This window comes from Procambarus clarkii, chromosome 64 (genome assembly GCF_040958095.1).
Source record: "Procambarus clarkii isolate CNS0578487 chromosome 64, FALCON_Pclarkii_2.0, whole genome shotgun sequence".
Lineage (NCBI taxonomy): Eukaryota > Metazoa > Arthropoda > Malacostraca > Decapoda > Cambaridae > Procambarus > Procambarus clarkii.
The window spans coordinates 29,534,122-29,556,176 of record NC_091213.1 but is presented as its reverse complement, the minus strand read 5'-3'; the positions used below and the strand labels follow the sequence as shown (position 1 = coordinate 29,556,176).

Below are 22,055 nucleotides of genomic sequence, written 5' to 3'. Positions count from 1 at the left end.
AGGAGAAAAACAACAGTAAAGGAACAGGTTATGAGATTAAGGATAGGGGCGGAAGGATTCACTACAAATGACAAGGAAGTGTGTGAGGAATTGAATAAGAAATTCCAGGAGGTCTTCACCTTAGAACAAGGAGAAATTCCAGAGGTAAGTGAGGGAATAGCTAACCAGGAACCACTGGAAGAGTTTGAGATTACCAGTGGGGAAGTAAGGAAGTGTTTACTAGAGTTGGACGTGACGAAGGCTATAGGCCCAGATGGAATCTCCCCTTGGGTTCTAAAGGAAGGAGCAAGAGAACTGAACCTACCACTCTCCATAGTGTATAACAAATCACTGGCAACAGGGGAACTGCCAGATATTTGGAAAGCAGCTAACGTAGTCCCGATATACAAGAAAGGGGATAGACAGGAGGCAATGAACTACAGGCCAGTGTCCCTAACCTGCATACCATGCAAGCTGATGGAGAAGATTGTGCGAAAAAAACTAGTGGAGCATCTGGAGCGAAGGAACTTTGTAACACAGCATCAACATGGGTTCAGGGATGGCAGGTCCTGCCTCACAGGGTTACTTGAATTCTACGACCAGGCAACAAAAATAAGGCAAGAAAGAGAAGGGTGGGCAGACTGCATATTTTTGGATTGTCAGAAAGCCTTTGATACAGTGCCACACAAGAGGCTAGTGCGAAAGTTGGAGATGCAGGCTGGAGTGAGAGAGAAGGTACTCCGGTGGATAGAGGAATACCTAAGCAACAGGAGACAACGAGTCTGTGTGAGGGGTGAGGTCTCAGATTGGCGAGACGTCACAAGTGGAGTCCCGCAGGGGTCAGTCCTTGGACCTATACTGTTTCTGGTATATGTAAATGATCTCCCAGAGGGTATAGATTCGTTCCTCTCAATGTTTGCCGACGATGCAAAAATTATGAGGAGGATTGAAACAGAGGATGATAGTAGGAGGCTACAAGATGACCTGGATAGACTGAGTGAATGGTCCAACAAATGGCTGTTGAAGTTCAACCCGAGTAAATGCAAAGTAATGAAACTAGGCAGTGGAAACAGGAGGCCAGGCACAGGATACAGAATAGGAGATGAAGTACTTAATGAAACAGACAGAGAGAAAGATCTAGGAGTTGATATCACACCAAACCTGTCTCCTGAAGCCCACATAAAGAGAATAACGTCTGCGGCATATGCGAGGCTGGCTAACATCAGAACGGCGTTCAGGAACCTGTGTAAGGAATCATTCAGAATCTTGTACACCACATATGTAAGACCAATCCTGGAGTATGCGGCCCCAGCATGGAGCCCGTACCTTGTCAAGCACAAGACGAAGCTGGAAAAAGTCCAAAGGTATGCTACTAGACTAGTCCCAGAACTAAGAGGCATGAGTTATGAGGAAAGGCTGCGGGAAATGCACCTCACGACACTGGAAGACAGAAGAGTAAGGGGGGACATGATCACAACCTACAAAATCCTCAGGGGAATCGACCGGGTAAACAAGGATGAACTTTTCAACACTGGTGGGACGCGAACAAGGGGACACAGGTGGAAGCTGAGTACCCAAATGAGCCACAGAGACGTTAGAAAGAACTTTTTCAGTGTCAGAGTAGTTAGCAAATGGAATGCATTAGGAAGTGATGTGGTGGAGGCTGACTCCATTCACAGTTTCAAATGTAGATATGATAGAGCCCAATAGGCTCAGGAATCTGTACACCAGTTGATTGACGGTTGAGAGGCGGGACCAAAGAGCCAGAGCTCAACCCCCGCAAGCACAATTAGGTGAGTACAATTAGGTGAGTACACACACACATTTGTGGTCATTTCCTCTGGGGTATTGTGTCTCAAGGTGTCAAGTGTCAAGATTGTGGTGTTCGGGCTCACAAGCAATGTAGCTGCAAAGTCCCTAATGATTGCTGCCCTGACCTCAAGGATCTTCAAAGTATATTTGGTGTTGATCTTACAACAAGCCTTGTGATCCGAGGAGGTACAGGGGAGGATGTACCGGCTGTCGTGACTGAGTGTGTAGTCGAGGTGGAGGCACGAGGCCTGGCATCAGAAGGCATTTATAGGATTCCTGGTTCACAAGACCAACTAGAAGCTCTTAAGTTGGCTTTTGAAAGAGATGGCAACCGAGTGAGCTTGAATGAGAAGGCAGTCGCAGACATCAACGTGGTCGCTGGAGTATTGAAACTGTACCTCAGACTTCTCCCTATTCCCCTTATCACTACTGACTGCTTTAATAAACTACAGGCAGCTTGCAAGTTGAGTGATCCAGAAGCACAAGTATCAAGCCTCCAAGAGGCTCTCTTGACTCTGCCACCAGCACACTTCGCAACACTCAAAGTTATTATTTCACATCTTGGCAGGGTTTATGAGCATAGTGCAGTCAATAAGATGAGTGCCACCAGCCTGAGCACTGTCTTCGCGCCCACACTTATCCAATCCACTGCTTTTGGTGATGATATTCGACCAGCAGATCTGCTTGCCTTGGCAAATACAGCTCAAGAGCCGAGAGTCGTGGAGGCACTCATTGTGTACCATCGTGATGTTTTCCCATAAAATACATTTGTAATGTAAGTTATACAAGATCCACTGAAAAGCTTTAGGAAAGAAATAGTCATCATGTAACTTGTGCCTTTCCCTAGTTAGGCATACTTCACTAGAAACATATTACCAAGGTATTGAGAAATACATATAATGATACAACTGACCAATATACAATTGAAGTGCTCTTCTCTGAAGTACGCTACATAGGATTTGCAACATAAACATTTAATTTTGGAAGACCTTTTTTAAAAATATAATGTAAGGCTTAGTTGAAGTGATAATAGTATAATTATTACACACATGTGACTCAAGGTTAAGCATTGCTGCTTGTATTAGTTAGGCAGAAAATCATGTCCAGTAGTTTAATAAAAATATGTTTGTACAATCAGTCAAGAAATGAATGTTATAGTTTGATACATGAGAAAAATTTAAATTGGGAAAACTATTAGTAAGGCAATCTGCTTTCCCCTCATTTAATTGGGAAGAAGTACAAGATTATGGTCCAAATACATTTTAGCAACTGGTCATTTTGAGACGAAGAACTGGTGACAAATCACCTGGAATACAGTCTCATGGAGAGCCAGAACCACCACACTGCATCACGTCATCTACACCCACACAACACACCCACATGGAGAGTCAGAACCACCACACTGCATCACGTCATCTACACCCACACAACACACCCACATGGAGAGCCAGAACCACCACACTGCATCACGTCATCTACACCCACACAACACACCCACATGGAGAGCCAGAACCACCACACTGCATCACGTCATCTACACCCACACAACACACCCACATGGAGAGCCAGAACCACCACACTGCATCACGTCATCTACACCCACACAACACACCGACATGGAGAGCCAGAACCACCACACTGCATCACGTCATCTACACCCACACAACACACCCACATGGAGAGCCAGAACCACCACACTGCATCACGTCATCTACACCCACACAACACACCCACATGGAGAGTCAGAACCACCACACCTACACCAGAGGGGCCTCGTAGCCTGGTGGATAGCGCGCAGGACTCGTAATTCTGTGGCGTGGGTTCGATTCCCGCACGAGGCAGAAACAAATGGGCAAAGTTTCTTTCACCCTAAGTGCCCCTGTTACCTAGCAGTAAATAGGTACCTGGGAGTTAGTCAGCTGTCACGGGCTGCTTCCTGGTGTGTGTGTGTGTGTGTGGTGTGTGGAAAAAAAAAGTAGTTAGTAAACAGTTGATTGACAGTTGAGAGGCGGGCCGAAAGAGCAAAGCTCAACCCCCGCAAAAACACAACTAGTAAACACAACTAGTAAACACAACTAGTAAACACACACACACACACACATACAGGTGTACAGATTGAGGTAAAAGATTATCAAATTCTCGTTCAGGATATCAAATATATTTAAAAATCTCAGAGTGGCTCATTTAGGCAGAGGTAACGCATAAGGGATATCTTGACACAAACAAGCACGCCCGCCCACGTACGTATACACGCACACAAGTGTGCACACGCTAAAACAGACACACACACACGTGCACGCACACACACACGTGCACGCGCACACACACACACAATTGTTCAGTCAGGGGAAAAGGCATTAACACCTGGGATAGACCTTACTATCCCCCCCTCTTGACCCCACCACCTGACCTGACCTGACTTAGTCTCCATCTCCGCCCCCCCCCACCCCCAGTCCCTCGCATCGCCCATACACACACTCTTCCCCTCCCCACTCTCCCTCTCTCCCACTCCCTCTCTCCCACTCTCCTGCTCTCTCTCTCCTGCTCTCTCTCTCCTGCTCTCTCTCTCTCTCTCTCTCTCTCTCTCTCTCTCTCTCTCTCTCTCTCTCTCTCTCTCTCTCTCTCTCTCTCTCTCTCTCCCTCCCTCCCCCTCTCCCTCCCTCTCTTTCCTTCCCCCTCCCTCCCCCTCTCTCTCTTTCCTTCCCCCTCCCTCTCTGCCCACACACACACACACACACCTCCCCCCCCCCTCTCTCCCTTACCCGCTCTCTCCCTCACCCGCTCTCTTCCTCATCCACTCTCTCCCTCTCCTCTCCTCTCCCTCCCGCCTCTCTCTCCATCTCCTCCCCCCCTCCCCTTCTACCTTCTTCTCACTTCAGTGGAAGGGTCGGATCCCCCCCCACCCACCCATTTATCTCTCCCTTTATCACTCCCTTTCTCTCTCTCTCTCTCTCTCTCTCTCTCTCTCTCTCTCTCTCTCTCTCTCTCTCTCTCTCTCTCTCTCTCTCTCTCTCTCTCTCCCCCCTCTCTCTCTCTCTCTCCCTCCCCCATCCCAACAGGGTCAAGATGGCAGCCAGAGGTCCCAGGGGAGCAGGAAAGAGCCAAGGTGACGAGATGAAGGAAATGTTCGCCCAGTTTCTGGAGGACATCAAGAGTGAGATGCAAGAAATGATGCAGGAAATGAAGAACGAAATAAGCAACCTGAAAAGAGAGCTGACAGCAGCAAAGGAGGAGATTAGAACCCTCAAAGAGAATGGTATCGAGGCTGAGAGTCAGAAAACCACCCAGGGAGAAGGTGGTAATAGTTTTCTGGATGAGAATGCCACAATAAAAGCAATATTTGCGGAAATACTAAAAAAAAATAACTCTGAAGTAATGACTGCAGTGATGGAGGTGGCCATGAAAGCAGCCACCTCGCAGGAGGCGGCACGTTCCACTAGCCAACTGCTGGAAAGGAAAAGATCAGTGGTTGCTGTGGGTATTAGGGAACAGGAAGGAACCAATAGGACAGAGTGGAATGACAAGGACAAAGCAGCAGTGAATGAAGTACTAAAGGCACTAGACATGGAAGGGGCCGAGCATAGCATTGAGAAGGTTTTCAGGCTAGGCCGGTACAACAAAGACCGAGACCGAATGATAAAGATAGTGTTTGCAAACGAGAACACAAAGGAGAGGATCCTATCAAGGAAGAGCTCCCTGAAAAACGTGGGAAAATTAAAAAATGTATTCCTCCAGCGAGACATGACAAGGGAGGAGAGAGCCGTGGCGGCAGAAGCAAGGAAGAGGCACAGGGCGAGAGGGGAAAACCAGGAAGTCACAGCTCCCAACACAATACCCCCAGAGGCGAGGGGGGAACCCACAACCAGCTACCCAGTAACACCAGAAGGGAGGACAACCCCGCCTCCCTCCTCTGCATAGAAAACCCCCCTACCCCAAACCCTCCCTGCCCCCACTCAAAAGTTCAGCCAAATCTCCCTCCCCCCACACCCAATCCCCACCCTTCTACCCCTCCCCTCCTCCCGAGTCCTCCCTCCCCCCCTTTCCTTCCCGTCCTCCCTCCCCTTTCACCCCATACCCTCCCTGTCCCTCCCCCTTCACTGGATCCCCCGCCCCTCATTCCAGTATCCTCTGAGATCCTGTTACCCACCTCACAGGTCCTCACACCCATGGAACAGCCTCCCCCACCAGCAGAACACTCACCAAGGAGGCGATTTGAGAAGGGACAGAAGAAAGTGAGCCTCAAAGCGATGAACACTAACATAGATGGAATTACAAATAAAGCAAATGAGCTTGGAGAACTGGTACTAGAGGAAAACCCAGACATAATAGCCCTCACAGAAACAAAGATCACGAAAACAATAACAAATGCAGTGTTTCCACAGGACTATTATGTTATGCGGAAAGAGAGGGAAGGAAGAGGTGGGGGTGGTGTAGCTCTGCTGGTAAGAAAAGGCTGGGATTTTGAGGAGATGGATATTCAGGGCTGTGAAGGTTTCAGTGACTACATAGCAGGTACTGTAACAAATGGAGGGAAAAAAATTATAGTCGCAGTCATATATAATCCACTACCAAATGACAGAAGACCTAGACAGGAATATGATAGAAACAACATGGCCACCATTAACATAATAGAAAGAGCAGCTTCTGTTGCTAGCAGGAATGGATCTGGACTACTAATTATGGGAGACTTCAACCATGGGAAGATAGATTGGAAGAACAGAGACCCGCATGGAGGACCAGAAACATGGAGAGCTAAGCTGCTGGACGTGGCAACAAGAAACTTTCTAAGCCAGCATACCAAAGAGCCAACAAGAATGAGAGGAGAAGATGAACCAGCAATGCTTGATTTGATATTTACCCTAAATGAATGGGATATAAGGGAAGTTAAGATGGAAGCGCCCTTGGGAATGAGTGACCACAGTGTATTGAACTTTGAGTACCTGGTAGAGCTAGGACTTATCTCCCCCCAAAAAGAACTAGGAATCAAAAGGCTGGCATACCGAAAGGGGAATTATGAACAGATGAGAAGTTTCCTAAGTGAAATACCTTGGGACACAGACCTCAGAGACAAGTCTGTACAGGGTATGATGGACTATGTTACCCAAAAGTGTCAGGAGGCAGTAAACAGGTTCATCCCGGCCCAAAGGGAAAAATCCGAGAAGCAACAGAAGAATCCATGGTATAATAGGGCATGTATGGAAGCGAAGAAACTGAACAAAAAGGCGTGGAGGAACTTCCGGAATAACAGAACACCAGAAAGCAGGGAGAGATACCAGAGAACCAGGAATGAGTACGTCAGGGTGAGAAGAGAAGCAGAGAAAAATTTTGAAAATGATATAGCAAACAAAGCCAAGACCGAACCAAAGCTACTCCACAGTCACATCAGAAGGAAAACAACAGTGAAAGAACAGGTATTGAAACTTAGAACAGGCGAGGACAGGTATACAGAGAATGACAGAGAGGTGTGTGAGGAACTCAACAAGAGGTTCCAGGAGGTCTTCACAATAGAACAGTGTGAGGTCACTGTGCTAGGAGAAAGGGAGGTAAACCAGGCGGCCTTGGAGGAGTTCGAAATTACGAGAGAGGAGGTCAAGAGACACCTGCTGGATCTGGATGTTAGAAAGGCGGTTGGTCCAGATGGGATCTCACCATGGGTACTGAAAGAGTGTGCAGAGGCACTTTGCTTGCCACTCTCCATAGTGTATAGTAAATCACTAGAGACGGGAGACCTACCAGAAATATGGAAGACGGCGAATGTGGTCCCAATATACAAAAAGGGCGACAGACAAGAGGCACTGAACTACAGGCCAGTGTCCTTGACTTGTATACCATGCAAGGTGATGGAGAAGATCGTGAGAAAAAACCTGGTAACACATCTGGAGAGAAGGGACTTCGTGACAAATCGCCAACATGGATTCAGGGAGGGTAAATCTTGCCTTACAGGCTTGATAGAATTCTACGATCAGGTGACACAGATTAAGCAAGAAAGAGAGGGCTGGGCGGACTGCATTTTCTTGGATTGTCGGAAAGCCTTTGACACAGTACCGCATAAGAGGCTGGTACATAAGCTGGAGAGACAGGCAGGTGTAGCTGGTAAGGTGCTCCAGTGGATAAGGGAGTATCTAAGCAATAGGAAGCAGAGAGTTACGGTGAGGGGTGAGACCTCCGATTGGCGTGAAGTCACCAGTGGAGTCCCACAGGGCTCTGTACTCGGTCCTATCTTGTTTCTGATATATGTAAATGATCTCCCGGAGGGTATCGATTCATTTCTCTCAATGTTTGCGGACGATGCTAAAATTATGAGAAGGATTAAAACAGAAGAGGACTGTTTGAGGCTTCAAGAAGACCTAGACAAGCTGAAGGAATGGTCGAACAAATGGTTGTTAGAGTTTAACCCAACCAAATGTAATGTAATGAAGATAGGTGTAGGGAGCAGGAGGCCAGATACAAGGTATCATCTGGGAGAGGAAATTCTTCAGGAGTCAGAGAAGGAAAAAGACTTGGGGGTTGATATCACGCCAGACCTGTCTCCTGCAGCACATATCAAGCGGATAACATCAGCGGCATATGCCAGGCTGGCCAACATACGAACGGCATTCAGAAACTTGTGTAAAGAATCATTCAGAACTTTGTATACCACATATGTCAGGCCAATCCTGGAGTATGCAGCCCCAGCATGGAGTCCGTATCTAGTCAAGGATAAGACTAAACTGGAAAAGGTTCAAAGGTTTGCCACCAGACTAGTACCCGAGCTGAGAGGTATGAGCTACGAGGAGAGACTACGGGAATTAAACCTCACTTCGCTGGAAGACAGAAGAGTTAGGGGGGACATGATCACCACATTCAAGATTCTGAAGGGGATTGATAGGGTAGATAAAGACAGTCTATTTAACACAAGGGGAACACGCACAAGGGGACACAGGTGGAAACTGAGTGCCCAAATGAGCCACAGAGATATTAGAAAGAACTTTTTTAGTGTCAGAGTGGTTGACAAATGGAATGCATTAGGGGGTGATGTGGTGGAGGCTCACTCCATACACAGTTTCAAGTGTAGATATGACTGAGCCCGATAGGCTTAGGAATCTGTACACCTGTTGATTGACGGTTGAGAGGCGGGACCAAAGAGCCAGAGCTCAACCCCCGCAAACACAACTAGGTGAGTACAACTAGGTGAGTACACGCACACACACACACACACACACACACACACACACACACACACACACACACACACACACACACACACACACACACACACATTACCTGTCCATGAGGGAAGGTCACCAGGAGCACCAGAGAGAGAGAGAGAGACACAGTACCTGGTCGTGATCAGTGTCCACCAGGAGGCCGTCCATCCACCAGGAGAGGGTGGCGGGGGGCCGGGAGCCGCCCGCCTCACACACCAGGGAGTACGGCTGACCCTCGGCCATCGGGGGGGTTGGTGCCCAGGATGCTCACCTCCAGCGGCGGGACTGTCAACAACATCACAATCAAACTTCACCACGTAATATTCACTTCTAACTTCCGGGGTCATAACGTCATACCTACTCAGGTTTTAGGTAATGTTCTGGAGCAATTTACCTATATTGTTATGCTTAACATGTAAAATAAAATCAGGTTTTACTAATAAAAACCTCATATTACATTTTTACAAAATTTAGATTTACGTCAGTGCAACAGTTTTCACTGTGTCAAAGTTTAAAATATTTTAGAGTCTCAATTTTAGAAACAAAATAAGTATTTATTTAATTTAGAACAATGTTCCCAATTACAAATACAATGTGGAATAACTAAAAGTAATAACGCGCAAATAACAAATTATCTGTAGTGGTGAAAGTCTTTTAATCTTGTGAGCAAGTTCAGGATGTGTTTTTCAGATAGAACAAAACTACTAATATTTTAAAGGTCATAGACATCCTGACAGCTGAGAATACCTTTCCAATCAACGGCAGACTCGTAGTGAGTCTGCCGTTGATTGGAAAGGTATTCTACTACTCACTGACTCCCTATATCATATTTCCGTGAAGAGAAGAGTAAGATTGTCTTACCAGTCACATGTTTCGAACCAATTTGTGAAAATTTTTATGTCTAACCACTTTAGGTTCTAGTTGGACTTTTTGAAAGAATTAAAATTAGAAATCTGAAACTCAGTCATGTTTGATGTCAACATCCGGTGACATCGAACATTCATCCAAATTTGGACATGAAGTAGTTCACGTTTAGGCCACAGATTGTAGATGCATACAGTTGACCTACTTTCTGAGGTGTTCATCCCACAGCCGCCCTAAATTATATGAGTATGACAACCTTCTGAAGTTCATGTTAGAGAAAGTCCTGAACCTTCTGCAGGACAACTCTCAATGGGAGCAAGCAACTCTTGCCCATCAGATTCGGTGTCCGCACAACCTCACAATTTGCTCTACCAGCCTTCCTTTTTCCCTCCTGTGCATCGAACGACCTTTTGAGAGAAATCCTACCGTAACCACTGGGTAATTTTGGTTCCATTAGGATACATGATCCTACTTTTATTGAATGTTCAAATCAGTCGGATGCCCTTGCAGTTCCAGAACCCAACTTAGATTCAAGAAAAAATAACATAAACAGTCCAGCTGGGATAGCCCCAGTAGAGGATAAAATAGCTGATGCCATGCTTAATGCTGCAACATCAAATAAAGAGAGGGACAGCCTCAGAGCAGTGCATGCCACCCATGCATGGCACTCTGACAGTACCCATGTCTGCAACAAGGACACATCTAGATCCGGTGACCCTCTGTGCAGCAGAATATCTCTGCCATGGTGCCCCGATTCACACTGAATAAAAGTGTATTTTCTGCAGGGTGGAAGAAGAGCAATATGTACTGCATGGGTTGCACTGCAGAAGCTCCAAAGGCTTCTGCAAGACACAACGAGGATAATATATATGACATCAAGAGGAGCCTTGCCTCAGCTCAGTGCCCAGCAGAGGTAGACCCTCGATCCTATTGGCCCAAATCCTGGACGTTCACATACTTCACCCAGATGGCATTACAATACCCCTGGAAAAGGGGCAAACAGCTGGCGTGGGTCTACACTTGTGTATCCACCCTCGCTGACACCTATATACACCTTGATCAGCACACCTCGGTGCTGATCAAGTGAGGTGGTGCAGCTAACCACTCAGAAACAGCAAAATTCAACATGAACACGTAGCTGAAAAGTCAATATTGCTTAATACCCATAGCATCAGACATGCTTAGCTCCTGAGATAGGAGCACTTTAAGCTTTCTCAGAGAATTGGGTTCCATGCTAGTTGACACCAACAGATACCCAAGAGCAGCCAGTTTCTTGCTTCAGCGCCTCAGTGTGATGATTCTGACGGGAAATGTCTGCTGTTTCCTCGGTTCCAATCCGGAAACAGACGAGCTCCAGGAGAACTACAACTCTAAACCATTCATTATATTCACCAATGTATAACTTGCAACCGTGAAATATCTAATGAAGCAAAATATAACAGAAAAAGAAGGCGAGTGGAAGGACAAAAGAACATGGAAACTGCATTGTAGGGGACACAAAAATCCCCTTTCATGCATTGTGTACTTTTCTCTGAAACTATGGGTCCCCTTCTTCCTTCTCCCTTCTCCCGTTATAGTATATATATATATATATATATATATATATATATATATATATATATATATATATATATATATATATATATATATATATATATATATATATATATATATATATGTAACTGAAAACTCACACCCCAGAAGTGACTCGAACCCATACTGCCAGGAGCAATGCAACTGGTATGTACAGGGACGCCTTAATCCGCTTGACCATCACGACCGGACATAAGGAAGTGGTAGCCTAAGCTATTTGAACCACTTCCCCGCCGGCACTCGGATAGTAATCTTGGGCATAGCATTTTATCAAATCACCTCATTCTTTGGGGCAACACATGAGGAACACAAATGCAAACAAGCCTGAATGGTCCCCAGGACTATATACAACTGAAAACTCACACCCCAGAAGTGACTCGAACCCAAACTGCCAGGAGCAATGCAACTGGTATGTATAGGGACGCCTTAATCCGCTTGACCATCACGACCGGACATAAGGAAGTGATAGCCTAAGCTATTTGAACCACTTCCCCGCCGGCACTCGGATAGTAATCTTGGGAATAGCATTTTATCAAATCACCTCATTCTTTGGGGCAACACGTGAGGAACACAAATATGAACAAGCCTGAACGGTCCCCAGGCACACGTGCAACTGAAAACTCACACCCCAGATGTGACTCGAACCCATACTGCCAGGAGCACTATGCAACTGGTGTACAGGACACCTTAACCACTCGACCATCACGACCTCGAAGGAAGAATTAATACAGGAATTTCCTTAAGTACTTTGGTATTTTTCCTTAAGTACTTTCGTATTTAACAATACATCTTCAGAGGGTCAATTCTTCCTTCGTGGTCTGACACTATCACATTTTTCATCACGTGTTAACTTTAGTGATTTACTCACACACACACGCGCACACACACACGCTCACACACACACGCACGCACGCACTCGCACGCAAGCACGCACACACACACACACACACACACACGCCCGCCCGCACGCACGCACGCACGCGCGAGCGCGCGCACACACACACACACACACACACACACACACACACACACACACACACCTACCTACCCACGCACACACACACACACACACACACACACACACACACACACACACACACACACACACACACACAGATATTAGAAAGAACTTTTTTAGTGTCAGAGTGGTTGACAAATGGAATGCATTAGGAAGTGATGTGGTGGAGGCTGACTCCATACACAGTTTCAAGTGTAGATATGACAGAGCCCGATAGGCTCATGAATCTGTACACCTGTTGATTGACGGTTGAGAGGCGGGACCAAAGAGCCAGAGCTCAACCCCCGCAAACACAACTAGGTGAGTACAACTAGGTGAGTACACCTACCTACCCACGCACACACACACACACACACACACACACACACACACACACACACACACACACACACACACACACACACACACACACACACACACACACACACACACACACACACACTCCCCAAAAGTGTCAGGAGGCAGTAAGCAGATACATCCCGGCCCAAAAGGAAAAATCCGAGAAGCAACAGAAGAATCCATGGTATAATAGGGCATGAATGGAAGCAAAGAAACTGAACAAAAGGGCGTGGAGGAACTTCCGGAATAACAGAACACCAGAAAGCAGAGAGAGATACCAGAGAACCAGGAATGAGTATGTCAGGGTGAGAAGAGAAGCAGAGAAAAGTTATGAAAATGATATAGCAAACAAAGCCAAGACCGAACCAAAGCTACTCCACAGTCACATCAGAAGGAAAACAACAGTGAAAGAACAGGTAGTGAAACTTAGAACAGGCGAGGACAGGTATAAAGATAATGACAAAGAGGTGTGTGATGAACTGAACAAGAGGTTCCAAGAGGTCTTCACAACAGAACAAGGTGAGGTCACTGTGCTAGGAGAAAGGGACGTAAACCAGGCGGCCTTGGAAGAGTTTAAAATTACGAGAGAGGAGGCCAAGAGACACCTGCTTGATCTGGATGTTAGAAAGCCTGTTGGTCCAGATGGGATCTCGCCATGGGTACTGAAAGAGTGTGCAGAAGCACTTTGCTTGCCACTCTCCATAGTGTATAGTAGGTCACTGGAGACGAGAGACCTACCAGAAATATGGAAGACGGCGAATGTGGTCCCAATATACAAAAAGAGCGACAGGCAAGAGGCACTGAACTACAGGCCAGTATCCTTGACTTGAATACCATGCAAGGTGATGGAGAAGATCGTGAGAAAAAACCTGGTAGCACATCTGGAGAGAAGGGACTTCGTGACAAATCGACAACATGGGTTCAGGGAGGGTAAATCTTGCCTGACTGGCTTAATAGAATTCTATGACCAGGTGACACAGATTAAGCAAGAAAGAGAGGGCTGGGCGGACTGCATTTTGTTGGATTGTCGGAAAGCCTTTGACACAGTACCGCATAAGAGGCTGATACATAAGCTGGAGAGACAGGCAGGTGTAGCTGGTAAGGTGCTCCAATGGATAAGAGAGTACCTAAGCAACAGGAAGCAGAGAGTTACGGTGAGGGGTGAGACCTCTGATTAGCGTGAAGTCACCAGTGGAGTCCCACAGGGCTCTGTACTCGGTCCTATCTTGTTTCTGATATATGTAAATGATCTCCCAGAGGGTATAGATTCATTTCTCTCAATGTTTGCGGATGATGCCAAAATTATGAGAAGGATTAAGACAGAAGAGGACTGTTTGAGGCTTCAAGAAGACTTAGACCAACTGAAGGAATGGTCGAACAAGTGGTTGTTAGAATTCAACCCAAACAAATGTAATGTAATGAAGATAGGTGTAGGGAGCAGGAGGCCAAATACAAGGTATCATCTGGGAGAGAAAATCCTTCAGGAGTCAGAGAAAGAAAAAGACTTGGGAGTTGATATCACGCCAGACCTGTTTCCTGCAGCACATATCAAGAGGATAACATCAGCGGCATATGCCAGGCTGGCCAACATACGAACGGCATTCAGAAATTTGTGTAAAGAATCATTCAGAACTTTGTATACCACATATGTCAGGCCAATTCTGGAGTATGCAGCCCCAGCATGGTGTCCATATCTAGTCAAGGATAAGACTAAACAGGAAAAGGTTCAAAGATTTGCCACCAGATTAGTACCTGAGCTGAGAGGTATGAGCTACGAGGAGAGACTGCGGGAATTGAACCTCACTTCGCTGGAAGACAGAAGAGTTAGGGGGGGCATGATCACTACATTCAAGATTCTCAAGGGAATTGATAGGGTAGATAAAGACAGGCTATTTAACACAAGGGGCACACGCACAAGGGGACACAGGTGAAAACTGAGCGCCCAAATGAGCCACAGAGATATTAGAAAGAACTTTTTAGTATCAGAGTGGTTGACAAATGGAATGCATTAGGAATTGATGTGGTGGAGGCTGACTCCATACACAGTTTCAAGTGTAGATATGATAGAGCCCAATAGGCTCAGGAACCTGTACACCTGTTGATTGACAGTTGAGAGGCGGGACCAAAGAGCCAGAGCTCAACCCCCGCATGCACAACTAGGTGAGTACAACTAAGTGAGTACACACACACACACACGAACACACACACACAAACACACACACACAGGGGCCTCGTAGCCTGGTGGATAGCGTGCAGGACTCGTAATTCTGTGGCGCGGGTTCGATTCCCGCACGAGGCAGAAACAAATGGGCAAAGTTTCTTTCACCCTGAATGCCCCTGTTACCTAGCAGTAAATAGGTACCTGGGAGTTAGTCAGCTGTCACGGGCTGCTTCCTGGGTTGTGCGTGTGTGTTGTGGAAAAAAAAAAAAAATAGTTAGTAAACAGTTGATTGACAGTTGAGAGGCGGGCCGAAAGAGCAAAGCTCAACCCCCGTAAACACAACTAGATGAATACACACACACACACACACACACACACACACACACACACACACACACACACACACACACATACACACACACACACACACACACACACACACACACACACACACACACACATACACAGTTATGAAAATGATATAGGAAACAAAGCCAAGACCGAACAAAAGCTACTCCACTGTCACATCAGAAGGAAAACAACAGTGAAAGAACAGGTAGTGAAACTTAGAACAGGCGAGGACAGGTATACAGAGAATGACAATGAGGTGTGTGATGAACTGAACAAGAGGTTCCAAGAGGTCTTCACAACAGAACAAGGTGAGGTCACTGTGCTAGGAGAAAGGGACGTAAACCAGGCGGCCTTGGAAGAGTTTGAAATTACGAGAGAGGAGGTCAAGAGACACCTGCTGGATCTGGATGTTAGAAAGGCTTTTGGTCCAGACGGGATCTCGCCATGGGTACTGAAAGAGTGTGCAGAGGCACTTTGCTTGCCACTCTCCATAGTGTATAGTAGGTCACTGGAGACGAGAGACCTACCAGAAATATGGAAGATGGCGAATGTGGTTCCAATATACAAAAAGGGCGACAGGCAAGAGGCACTGAACTACAGGCCAGTATCCTTGACTTGTATACCATGCAAGGTGATGGAGAAGATCGTGAGAACAAAACTGGTAGCACATCTGGAGAGAAGGGACTTCGTGACAAATCGACAACATGGGTTCAGGGAGGGTAAATCTTGCCTGACTGGCTTAATAGAATTCTATGACCAGGTGACACAGATTATGCAAGAAAGAGAGGGCTGGGCGGACTGCATTTTCTTGGATTGTCGGAAAGCCTTTGACACAGTACCGCATAAGAGGCTGGTACATAAGCTGGAGAGACAGGCAGGTGTAGCTGGTAATGTGCTCCAGTGGATAAGGGAGTACCTAAGCAATAGGAAGCAGAGAGTTACAATGAGGGGTGAGACCTCTGATTGGCGTGAAGTCACCAGTGGAGTCCCACAGGGCTCTGTACTCGGTCCTATCTTGTTTCTGATATATGTAAATGATCTCCCGGAGGGTATAGATTCATTTCTCTCGATGTTTGCGGATGATGCCAAAATTATGAGAAGGATTAAGACAGAAGAGGACTGTTTGAGGCTTCAAGAAGACCTAGACAAACTGAAGGAATGGTCGAACAAGTGGTTGTTAGAGTTCAACCCAACCAAATGTATTGTAATGAAGATAGGTGTAGGGAGCAGGAGGCCAAATACAAGGTATCATCTGGGAGAGGAAATCCTTCAGGAGTCAAAGAAAGAAAAAGACTTGGGAGTTGATATCACGCCAGATCTGTCTCCTGCAGCACATATCAAGAGGATAACATCAGCGGCATATGCCAGGCTGGCCAACATACGAACGGCATTCAGAAATTTATGTAAAGAATCATTCAGAACCTTGTATACCACATATGTCACGCCAATTCTGGAGTATGCAGCCCCAGCATGGAGTCCATATCTAGTCAAGGATAAGACTAAACTGGAAAAGGTTCAAAGATTTGCCACCAGTCTAGTACCCGAGCTGAGAGGTGTGAGCTACGAGGAGAGACTGCGGGAATTGAACCTCACTTCGCTGGAAGACAGAAGAGTTAGGGGGGACATGATCACTACATTCAAGATTCTCAAGGGAATTGATAGGGTAGATAAAGACAAGCTATTTAACACAAGGGGCACACGCACAAGGGGACACAAGTGGAAACTGAGCGCCCAAATGAGCCACAGAGATATTAGAAAGAACTTTTTTAGTATCAGAGTGGTTGACAAATGGAATATATATATATATATATATATATATATATATATATATATATATATATATATATATATATATATATATATAAATATATATATATATACACATATATATATATATATATATATATATATATATATATATATATATATATATATATATATATATATATATGCGAACAAGCCTGAATGGTCCCCAGGACTATATGCGAATGAAAACTCACACCCCAGAAGTGACTCGAACCCATACTCCCAGAAGCAACGCAACTGGTAACTACAGGGCGCCTTAATCCGCTTGACCATCACGGCCGTCAAAAGGAAGTGATAGCCGAGGCTATTTGAGCCACTTCCCCGACGGCAACTCGGATGGTAATCTTGGGCATAGCATTTCACCAAATCACCTCATTCTTTGGGGCACACGTGAGGAACACAAATTTTGTGTTCTTCAATTCTTCCTTTTGACGGCCGTGATGGTCAAGCGGATTAAGGCGCCCTGTAGTTACCAGTTGCGTTGCTTCTGGGAGTATGGGTTCAAGTCACTTCTGGGGTGTGAGTTTTCATTCGCATATAGTCCTGGGGACCATTCAGGCTTGTTCGCATTTGTGTTCCTCACGTGTGCCCCAAAGAATGAGGTGATTTGGTGAAATGCTATGCCCAAGATTACCATCCGAGTTGCCGTCGGGGAAGTGGCTCAAATAGCCTCGGCTATCACTTCCTTTTGACGGCCGTGATGGTCAAGCGGATTAAGGCGCCCTGTAGTTACCAGTTGCGTTGCTTCTGGGAGTATGGTTTCGAGTCACTTCTGGGGTGTGAGTTTTCATTCGCATATAGTCCTGGGGACCATTCAGGCTTGTTCGCATTTGTGTTCCTCACGTGTGCCCCAAAGAATGAGGTGATTTGGTGAAATGCTATGCCCAAGATTACCATCCGAGTTGCCGTCGGGGAAGTGGCTCAAATAGCCTCGGCTATCACTTCCTTTTGACGGCCGTGATGGTCAAGCGGATTAAGGCGCCCTGTAGTTACCAGTTGCGTTGCTTCTGGGAGTATGGGTTCGAGTCACTTCTGGGGTGTGAGTTTTCATTCGCATATAGTCCTGGGGACCATTCAGGCTTGTTCGCATTTGTGTTCCTCACGTGTGCCCCAAAGAATGAGGTGATTTGGTGAAATGCTATGCCCAAGATTACCATCCGAGTTGCCGTCGGGGAAGTGGCTCAAATAGCCTCGGCTATCACTTCCTTTTGACGGCCGTGATGGTCAAGCGGATTAAGGCGCCCTGTAGTTACCAGTTGCGTTGCTTCTGGGAGTATGGGTTCGAGTCACTTCTGGGGTGTGAGTTTTCATTCGCATATAGTCCTGGGGACCATTCAGGCTTGTTCGCATTTGTGTTCCTCACGTGTGCCCCAAAGAATGAGGTGATTTGGTGAAATGCTATGCCCAAGATTACCATCCGAGTTGCCGTCGGGGAAGTGGCTCAAATAGCCTCGGCTATCACTTCCTTTTGACGGCCGTGATGGTCAAGCGGATTAAGGCGCCCTGTAGTTACCAGTTGCGTTGCTTCTGGGAGTATGGGTTCGAGTCACTTCTGGGGTGTGAGTTTTCATTCGCATATAGTCCTGGGGACCATTCAGGCTTGTTCGCATTTGTGTTCCTCACGTGTGCCCCAAAGAATGAGGTGATTTGGTGAAATGCTATGCCCAAGATTACCATCCGAGTTGCCGTCGGGGAAGTGGCTCAAATAGCCTCGGCTATCACTTCCTTTTGACGGCCGTGATGGTCAAGCGGATTAAGGCGCCCTGTAGTTACCAGTTGCGTTGCTTCTGGGAGTATGGGTTCGAGTCACTTCTGGGGTGTGAGTTTTCATTCATATATATATATATATATAACTTTAGAACACTTTCCCACCAGGAGACTCGAACCCTAGCCAGCACAGAAGCCTTCCAGCAACTGGCATAACAGGTACGCCTTAACCCTCTGCACCACCGCTCAGACCCTTAAAAGAGATGGTAATTTCGGAGTATTTAAATCCCCCAAAGATCAACACCTCCCAAGAGCACCAGAGCAAGTGAGGGGTCATTTAGACGTTAATTTCATCAAGTCCCTGTTAATATGGGAAGACACAGTGTCTCTGCTTAAGGCACAACTCTCCTAAACACGAGAGTTAAGTATACAACTTTAGAACACTTTCCCACCAGGAGACTCGAACCCTAGCCAGCACAGAAGCCTTCCAGCAACTGGCATAACAGGTACGCCTTAACCCTCTGCACCACCGCTCAGACCCTTAAAAGAGATGGTAATTTCGGAGTATTTAAATCCCCCAAAGATCAACACCTCCCAAGAGCACCAGAGCAAGTGAGGGGTCATTTAGACGTTAATTTCATCAAGTCCCTGTTAATATGGGAAGACAAATACTTAACTCTCGTGTTTAGGAGAGTTGTGCCTTAAGCAGAGACACTGTGTCTTCCCATATTAACAGGGACTTGATGAAATTAACGTCTAAATGACCCCTCACTTCCTCTGGTGCTCTTGGGAGGTGTTGATCTTTGGGGGATTTAAATACTCCGAAATTACCATCTCTTTTAAGGGTCTGAGCGGTGGTGCAGAGGGTTAAGGCGTACCTGTTATGCCAGTTGCTGGAAGGCTTCTGTGCTGGCTAGGGTTCGAGTCTCCTGGTGGGAAAGTGTTCTAAAGTTGTATACTTAACTCTCGTGTTTAGGAGAGTTGTGCCATATATATATATATATATATATATATATATATATATATATATATATATATATATATATATATATATATATATATATATATGTCGTACCTAGTAGCCAGAATGCACTTCTCGGCCTACTATGCAATCCTCGATTTGCCTAATAAGCCAAGTTTTCATGAATTAAAGTTTTTTCGACTACCTAACCTACCTAACCTAACCTAACCTACCTTTTTCGATTACCTAACCTAACCTAACCTATAAAGATAGGTTAGGTTAGGTTAGGTAGGGTTGGTTAGGTTCGGTCATATATCTACGTTAATTTTAACTCCAATAAAAAAAATTGACCTCATACATAATGAAATGGGTAGCTTTATCATTTCATAAGAAAAAAATTAGAGAAAATATATTAATTCAGGAAAACTTGGCTTATTAGGCAAATCGAGGATTGCATAGTAGGCTGAGAAGTGCATTCTGGCTACTAGGTACGACATATATATATATATATATATATATATATATATATATATATATATATATATATATATATATATATATATATATATTTTCGGAATATTGATTAATCTGTGGTTAGTCTAACCCCTGAACAGCTCAGTCAATCTATAACATAATGCGGTGTGTAATTGGTAATAAAATCACGTTTTAGGATGTTAGTAGATCTTTGTAATGTTTAGACAACAGAGGCTTGCAAGGTTGGTCTAGAGCATTAGTGGAGCATTCTTCTCCTTCTATGAAGGAAAGCTGACAACAATTTGCATGGAGAATGATACAGATGTGTTAAGTTACTCACTGTCTTCCTTAGCGCTCCCAACCTCTCACTCTCACTCTACCCTTATCTTTTTAAGTGTCTCTCTCCTTTCACTCTCTAGTTCCCGCCACCCTTCAACCCCTATCACCCTAGTCCCAGACACACTCTCCCTCTCGTGTTATCTGTTTGTATTGTTGTCTCTATGCTTAATAACACATAGAAACACACGAACAAGTTTTACTGGTAAAGTTTTGCACACAGGAGAGGTTCCCACCCCGAGCAGGGCACGACACACGGGAGAGGTTCCCACCCCGAGCAGGGCAGGACACACGGGAGAGGTTCCCACCCCGAGCAGGGCAGGACACACGGGAGAGGTTCCCACCCCGAGCAGGGCAGGACACACGGGAGAGGTTCCCACCCCGAGCAGGGCAGGACACACAGGAGAGGTTCCCACCCCGAGCAGGGCAGGATACACAGGAGAGGTTCCCACCCCGAGCAGGGAAGGACACACGGGAGAGGTTCCCACCCCGAGCAGGGCAGGACACACGGGAGAGGTTCCCACCCCGAGCAGGGCAGGACACACGGGAGAGGTTCCCACCCCGAGCAGGGCAGGACACACGGGAGAGGTTCCCACCCCGAGCAGCGCAGGACACACGGGAGAGGTTCCCACCCCGAGCAGGGCAGGACACACGGGAGAGGTTCCCACCCCGAGCAGGGCAAAAGGATGAGATTCGAAATGGGGTCCGCTCACCAACTTGCTTCTTCCTAAATATTGACCAATTCATGGTGCAAAGGGTAGTGTGGTTAAGGGTGTGAGGGTGGTGTGGGGGGGGGGGAGTGATGAAGTGGTGGAGTGAGAGAAGGAGTAGTTAGAGGAGTGGTGGAGTGGAGGAAGGAAATATGAAATTATGGGGGAAAGCGCCAAGCCATTACGACTATATACCACTTGGAAGGGATCAGGATAAGGATTTGGGACTGGACGGGGGGAAGGAATGGCGCCCAACCACTTGGACGGTCGGGAATTGAACGCCGACCTGCATGATACGAAACCGTCGCTCTACCGTCTATCCCAAGTTGTTGAGTGAAGGAAAGATTGTCATTATTTGTTCTTTAGCAAGTTATCTTCTTTACACACAACCATCATCACTCGTGCGCGCGCGCGCGTAAAGGCGCCCGCCTAATCCCTGTTAAAAACACACACAGACTCGCAATAGGGTGAAGGGAAGACAGACTCTTCAATCAGAAAAGAAAAAAGACTTGGGAGTGGACTAAACCCCAAATCTGATGCCAAAAGACCTTCAGTATTCGTCAGAAATCTTGACAATGGGGGCTTGCCGGACCCTATATGCCGCGTTGGTGGAACCGATTCTTTAATATGTATCCCCAGCATTGAACCCTTACCTGAAAAAGGACAAGGATAAACTTAAAAAGGTCCAGAGCTATTCAACAAGACTCGCTCCTGAGCTAAAGGGCTTAAGCTATGAGGAAAGACTGAGAAAACTGGT

The 22,055-nt window shown here is 46.2% G+C and overlaps 1 protein-coding gene across 1 annotated transcript in view; it reads right to left on the bottom strand.

Moving 5' to 3' along the window:
- The window catches only part of LOC138354825 (uncharacterized), a 269,019-nt gene that overhangs the window by 26,278 nt on the left and 220,686 nt on the right, over positions 1-22,055 (bottom strand). The window contains exons 5-6 of the mRNA XM_069309325.1: positions 21,825-21,951; positions 11,098-11,212 (exon numbers count right to left, since the gene is read on the bottom strand). Of these exons, the coding sequence (XP_069165426.1) occupies positions 11,098-11,212; positions 21,825-21,951 (242 nt within the window). The remainder of the gene's footprint in view (positions 1-11,097; positions 11,213-21,824; positions 21,952-22,055) is intronic.